The 7,139-nt window shown below is 41.1% G+C and overlaps 1 protein-coding gene across 1 annotated transcript; it reads left to right on the forward strand.

The window, feature by feature from the left end:
- Positions 1-4,863: 4,863 nt before the first annotated feature.
- On the forward strand, positions 4,864-5,577 carry FTMT (ferritin mitochondrial; the record flags this gene model as incomplete). The annotated part of the gene is made up of 1 exon (XM_080919812.1): positions 4,864-5,577. One exon carries the CDS (start codon positions 4,864-4,866, stop codon positions 5,575-5,577), a length of 714 nt encoding a protein of 237 aa, XP_080775938.1.
- Between the last annotated feature and the right edge of the window lie 1,562 nt (positions 5,578-7,139).

A 7,139-nucleotide genomic window follows, 5' to 3' on the forward strand; every position in this document is an offset into this window, starting at 1 on the left:
CTCTACAAACCCACAAACAATCATAAGCCAACCATCATCTAACTACACCCATTGTTCTAGACACAGGATCTTATCCTAATTAGCTTTTGTTACTATGATAAGACGCTGGGCAAATAACTTGGGTAAGGAAAGGGCTTATTTGACTTATATTTGCATATCACACTATACCGCTGAGGAAAGTCAGGTCAAAAACTCAAGCAGAGACATAATGACAACATCAGAAAGAAGCAGAGCTCGTGGAGGAATGCTGCTTACTGCCTTGCTCCCACTGTTCTTCCTCAGATGGCTTTCTTGAATACCTAGGCCTACCTGCCAAGTGCAGCCCCTCCTACAGAAGGCTTAGCTGTCCCACATCAATCTCCAGGCAAGTAACCCCATAGACATGCCCACAGGCTGTTCTTGAATTGAGGCTTCCCTTTTCCAGGTATGTCAAGTAAACAATCAAGGCTAACCAGCACACCTAATAGAAAAAGATTAACAAAGCTTCTTGCTCATGGATTTGGCTTTTGTTCTAACAGCTGCCATGAAGGAGCAATGAAGGGAGTGCTCACATTCCTCTCCTTCCCCTATGTCAGGCACTAGTGCATATTCCTAGATTTGCTTGAAAGATATGCTGACATTCCTGCTCTCTGTTACAATAAATCCAAAGATGTTAGCTTTTTAAACATATTAGAAAGTATTGTGTTAAAGAGTGTTATTTAGGGATTATCTGAGAGTGTTGAAAATAATTAGTAAAGTAAATGAGCTATTTTAGGAATCTGGTGGTTTAATAAATACAATTATTCACAGGCAATGAAGGGGTTCTTACATTGCATCCTAAAATCAAGTATACTAATGCTTCTTCTAGCTTGCTCCAGCAACAATACATTGTGCTTGGTTCTGGATCAATTTTCCAGTCATCTGACACACACACACACACACACACACAGAGAGAGAGAGAGAGAGAGAGAGAGAGAGAGAGAGAGAGAGAGAGAGAGAGAGAGGCTTCATGTTTTGAGTGGATCCCAGAAACAAACAAACAAACAATCCCTTTTTATCATTATTTATTGGACATTTTATGTATTTACATTTCAAAGGTTATCCCCTTCCCACTACCATCCCTCCTCCCACCTCTCCTTACTTCCATGAAGATGCTTTCCCTCACAACCACCCACTCCCACCTCAGTGCCTTGGCATCCCCCTACACTGGGAAAAAAGCCTTCACTGGACCAAAGACCTCTCCTCCAATTGATGCCAGAAAATGCCATTGTCTGCTACATATGCAGCTGGAGCCCTTTATCTCTCCATGTGTACTCACTGGTTGGTGTTTTAGTCCCTGAGATCTCTGGGTGGGTTGGTTTGTTGATATTGTTGTTCATCCCATGGGGTTGCAAACCCTTTTAGCCACGTAAGTCCTTTCTCTAGCTATTCCATTGGGGTCCCTATCCTCACTCCAATGGTTAGCTGCAAGAATCCACATATGTATCATTATGGTTCTGTCAGAGCCTCTGAGGAGACATCTTTATCAGGCCTCTGCCAGTAAGCACTTCTTAGCATCAGCAATAATAACTGGGTTTGGTGGCTGCATACGGGATATATCCCCAGGTAAATATTGTGTTCCTTTAGAATCTGTCCCAACAAAAATACAGAGAACTTCTCTGCACTGTCACAGAATTTAAATTACAATATTGACAGTTCCCAAAATAGTGTATATTCAGCTAATTTGACAAAATATGTGAATTTCTATTTCAGTTTATTTAGGCAACTGAAACAATTATAATTTTACAGATTCTTAATGTGTATCAAACACTGTGATATGACTGGAACATTTAAAAAAATAAATCATACTCTTGCTCCTATGAAAATATGGTTACACACAGCGACACACATTCTTGTGTGTCAGAATTATAAATGAACTGTCTGACATCAACAAAGTAGTACTTAATTTTGAATGCTGTTTTATAAAATTTTATGAAAGGATACTTGTGCTTGCACTTGAAGGTATTTTAAAAGATGAGAAAGACTTCATTACATAGTAAAGGAGTGTGAGGAAGGAATTCAAAGTGAAAGAAGAGGCCCCAGAGAAGCTCCTAAGTTTAAGAGGTACTCCAGGGAGAGAGGAAGCCATTAGATGGAAGAAGAAATGTCTGGAGAAGAACAGTATGTGGTGTCTCTGTATGAATCTTATTAAAAACAACATTGACTTTACTAGAAATGTTAGAAATCCAATATACACAAAATAAACGTATCTACCATGCAGATCCTTACATCGTCAAGGTCTGCCTAGTTAGATGGCAAACTCGGCTATGGAGAAAAACGTTTGCCCAGTTAGGATGTTGTGTCTAAATGCATGCTACCTGGGACATCACCTTGCATGGTGTATCTCTTCCTGCCCTTGTTGTGCCTGAACGTTTTATTACACTGGGGGTAAACACTTCAACGGGCTGCATACATTTTCCTGAGGCACTAACTCCAAGCAACTTGGTATGAATGTCACTCTAAACAGTCATTCCCATAATTTCCCATTATGAGATCATGCTTTGCAAATAGAAAAAGTTTGAAGGGAATAAAAGTCAAATGAGAGTAGGTAAGTGAAAAGCCACGAGGACGGTGGGTAAACGCCATTGATGATCCACTCGTGTCTGAATTTTCAGCAGCCACCTTTATTTGTGGCACACACTAGGGTGCTTATTTGGGAGGAGTGGGTTGACTATAAACTACAGTAAGTTCCCACTGTTCACAGATAAAAGCAATGCTATATAGTACGTATGTCTCTAGCAGTCTAAACAGACCTCCAGCTTTTGCATTTCATCACAATACTATTTACTTAGTGGATAATATAAAAAGATGGATTTTGGAAAATTAAACAAGAATATTCCATAAGGTCTTTTAGAGAGACCTTGAGTGCTCACTCTATGTTAAGCACTGTATTAAGTGTTCTTATTTAACTTTCTAACCACCTAGGAGACATTAGGAGTATCAGAAATCACCAACTGAAGAAACTTACCTAAAAACATCATGTGATTTGTTTTGTGAAAAAAAGAAAAGGGTATAAAGAGATAACATGTGTGTAATATAAAGAAGACCTGAATAGAATAGAACTAGGGCCTAAGATGAAGATTAGAAAGTCAAGACCCCTGAAGCAAAAAGAAAAGACAGATAAATAATCATTTAATTATCTCGAGGACACAAATTAAAAACAAAACAAAATGCTAATTTATACCTATCACAATTTCTGTAATTTCATTTTAACTTTAAATAAAGATGCCAACTGTTAGCAAGCCTTGAAGGAATGTGGACTCAACATGAGAGAGGGGATGTCATTATATAAGCTCTTTAGGGAAAGCAGTGCAGTTTGTAAACACTTGAACACAAATTCACCATATTATCTGACCACTTTAGTATATATTTAGTATTTATTTACCCAAGAGAAAAACAGAAACCCACGAAGACATGCACAGGCCTGTCAATCGTAGCTTGATGTTAACCGCCTAAACTGTATCCAACAGCTTAAACTATTAAACTAGCAAGACAACAGGTAAGAGAAAGTGGGCTTTATCTTTCTAATGTCACACATCAATAAAAAGAAAGTATCACATTGGTAATACTCCATGATAAACAGACGTAATCATTCTGAGTGAAATAGACTCAGTTCTGTGCTCAGTATTATCTGTGGTGTATGGGGAGTCTGGAGATACAGACTAACTTATAGAGTAGGATAAATATGATCAGTGGGCATCAGGGATGGCCCCAGGCAGGAAAAGTCAGATTAGGAAGCACAAGAGGACACAGAAGTGGGTGACAAATGTCATTATCTGTCTTTAGCTGCTGCTCTCACAGATGTCAAACTGAAACTGTGATAAATATCTGAAATTTTATATGTAGCAATTATTCCTAGATAAAGCTATTAAAATATTTGCACTTTTCTCGGTGGAGTATCTTTTGCTATTACCTTAGTAAGGATCATCACCCACACGTTAGCAACAGTTATCTCTATATAGGGAAAGCATCTGAGGTTTCTTTTGTCTGGGTTTTTGTTTCCATAAGTTCATATGCATTTTCTTAATGGCCCAAAACAATTTTAATCATCTATTTAAAATTAACAGCTCTTCACTGAGGAGCGTGCTAACAAGTGCCTGTAATCTCAGTTCTCAGTATGTGGGAAGCAGAAGGAACTGAAGGCCAGAAAACTACACAGGGCTATCTTCGTTCAGAATGCGTCGATCTCCACATCAGCAAAAAACAAGAAAGTAAAACCAGTCAGTATGTAAATACAACCAGTATGTATTCCTACTTTTCTAAAATATGACTTCGAAACAAGGAAGGCAAGTTCTGTGTTCAAAAAGAACGCAGACTACCAAAGTGAAGAAGTTATCCACTGTACTGTTCATTATTTTCCTACTGAATGTTTGTAAAATAACCGAGTCATCTGTAATGCTGGCTTATAGGACAATTTATTGTGCCTTTCTTTCAGTGTCCCTAGGTTCTCAGACAGGAAGAGATTATGGAAGAGAGACAAGGGACATTTCTGTGAGTCGCCGAGCTTACTCTTACGACAGCCATTTTAATTCAGGCCAACTAATCAACTATACACTGTCTAGACCAGAATCTTGTGTTAGTAATTCAGTACATGTTTTAGTAAATGACATCCAGCTGTTTTCCCTTTCCCGGGGGCCTAGTTCCACACTCATGCCTACCGTGACAAATGACAGTTACACAGCGTCAGTGGCCAAGGTCTCTTAGAACTCGGCATTGTGGAAGAGAAGGGCCGTGTGACGCAGAGGTCATCGCTAAGGCTGAGTTCTCATTTAGACCTGACGCTCAGCAGCACACCTTGTGCTGAGCTTGCCTGACCTCAGTTTCCCCTACTTTCAAACAGGAGTCATGCTGTCCTGCTTTTGGTTCCTCTCCAAGCACATCGGCCCTGCACTGATGTCCCTGCCCTGTGTGTTACACAGATTCACTGTCCCTCGGTGCTTGGCCTCCAGGTATCCATTAGGCCCCCTACTGGCCTCCCCCAGACGCCTCTTGGCCTCGGCGGCTTCCTCCCAGGGCTCCACTGGGCCTGCCAGAGTGCGCCAGAACTTTCACCCGGACTCGGAGGCTGCTATCAACCGCCAGATCAACACGGAGCTTTACGCATCCTACGTGTACCTGTCCATGGCTTACTACTTCTCCAGGGATGATGTGGCCTTGTACAACTTCTCCAAGTATTTCCTTCGCCAGTCCCTGGAGGAGAGGGAACACGCAGAGAAGCTAATGAGACTGCAGAACCAGCGAGGAGGCCGGATCTGCCTCCAGGACATCAAGAAGCCAGACAAAGATGACTGGGAATCCGGACTGCGGGCCATGGAGTGCGCCCTGCTCCTGGAAAAGACTGTAAACCAGTCGCTCCTGGACCTGCATACTCTGGCCTCAGAAAAGGGAGATCCTCATTTGTGTGACTTTCTGGAAACTCACTACCTGAATGAGCAAGTGAAGTCTATCAAAGAATTAGGTGACCACGTGCAGAACTTAGTCACGATGGGGGCTCCAGCTGCCGGCCTAGCAGAGTATCTTTTCGACAAGCACACACTTGGAAGCGAGAGCCACCACTAAGACAGAAGCTGCCTGTCCAATACCCCAGTGGGTCCCAAGACCTGGATAGAGTTAGCGATCTCCTGTTTCCTGCCCTTAAAACTTGACTCCAACTTTACATTCTCCTCCTTTTGTGGACTGTTCTGCCAGTGTTTTGTAGAGAAAATATGTTTAGCCCTGTGTTCACCATGGCTTACTACCAACACCAAACTACTAATCTTTACCCAGCCTGAAAGATAGCCCAGAATACTATGGTATGAAAGGGATGGGGCGCAAAACACTCAAATTAGATACAAGATCGTGTTCTTTGAATATTATTATCCAATGTTGCTCCTAACTATAAACCTAAACTGAAACTCCATGATTTTTCAGTTCAACAACCTGTACTGTCTTTAAATTCTTATGCTAAGTGGTAGCTGAGAGAAATATAGACTATATAGGGAACTGTAGAACAGGAAAGATACAGAGTACTTCAAAAGTCACACATGCAAAATTTTGACAATTATTCTAGTTCCCCGGTGTGTTCCAAGAAATAGCAGTGTGTAGAGACGACCTGGATTTTTGTTTTGTTTGGTTTTTCAAGCTTTCATATCAAACTCGGCATTAGCTACATCAGGTATCAGTGGCGGTGCAGACCAGCTCAGTGGGTTCACCTTGTAAGGGCTCAGAGAAGACTTTTACTTAAACACGGAAAAAAAAATCAGAAATGCCTTATTTCCCTTTTAGTATTTTCTAACGATATACTGTCTCAAGATAGGAAAGAATGGATTTGTTTTGTTATGTTTTTTACCTTAAAAAAAAATTAGCTTCAACGGAACAAAACAGATTGGTGTGGTTTCGGGTTCTATTCCACAATCTCTAACCACAGGGTTGTACAGCCTCTCTTTCAATATAACCCAGAGAGGAAATCTTTCATAAAATGCATTTTTCATCCTGTTAGAATGGAAATGAAAAGATTATGGAAGAGAAAAGATCAAAAAAAGAAAGAAAGAAAAACCCAGAATGAAAGGAGCATTCTTCTGGGGATTTGGGAGGAAAGAGTCAAGATAAGCAGGAAATGTTTGTTGAACAGGAATTAGAATCAACTAGATTAGAATTAACCATGTGATGACCGGGGGGAAAAGAGCATGGGAGCAGCAGTCTATAAGTAAAGGTTAAACTACTACAGGCACTGGAAAAGGAGATGCTTCCCAGGGTTCCAAGAGAGGGAAAGCTCATGAACACTTATGGTTAATTTGAACCCTCTGAGACACAGATGACACAACAGTATTCAAGAAGCTAGGAAAAGCTGTGATGCCCCTAAAAGAAAATGGGGAAGGTGCCCTCGAAGGTCTTAAAACCTTTACGAGTCTTGCATTAGTCTTCCTGAACATTTGGCTCCTAGGGAGGAAAAGTATTGTAAGTTGTTTCATGGAAATCTGTACAGCGCTGTCAAGGGACCTCCATTCAAAGCCATCAGAAGAAACGCAGTATCCCAGACGTTGACCCGAGTTCCTGTCCAATGTACTCAGTGATTGATGCCTGAGAAGTGCTGACGTTTAGAACAGCAGCTTAGGGCCCTTGGGAAATTAGGCTCCCTGCAG

The sequence above is a fragment of the Micromys minutus genome (genome assembly GCF_963924665.1).
Source record: "Micromys minutus genome assembly, chromosome: 8".
Taxonomy (NCBI): domain Eukaryota; kingdom Metazoa; phylum Chordata; class Mammalia; order Rodentia; family Muridae; genus Micromys; species Micromys minutus.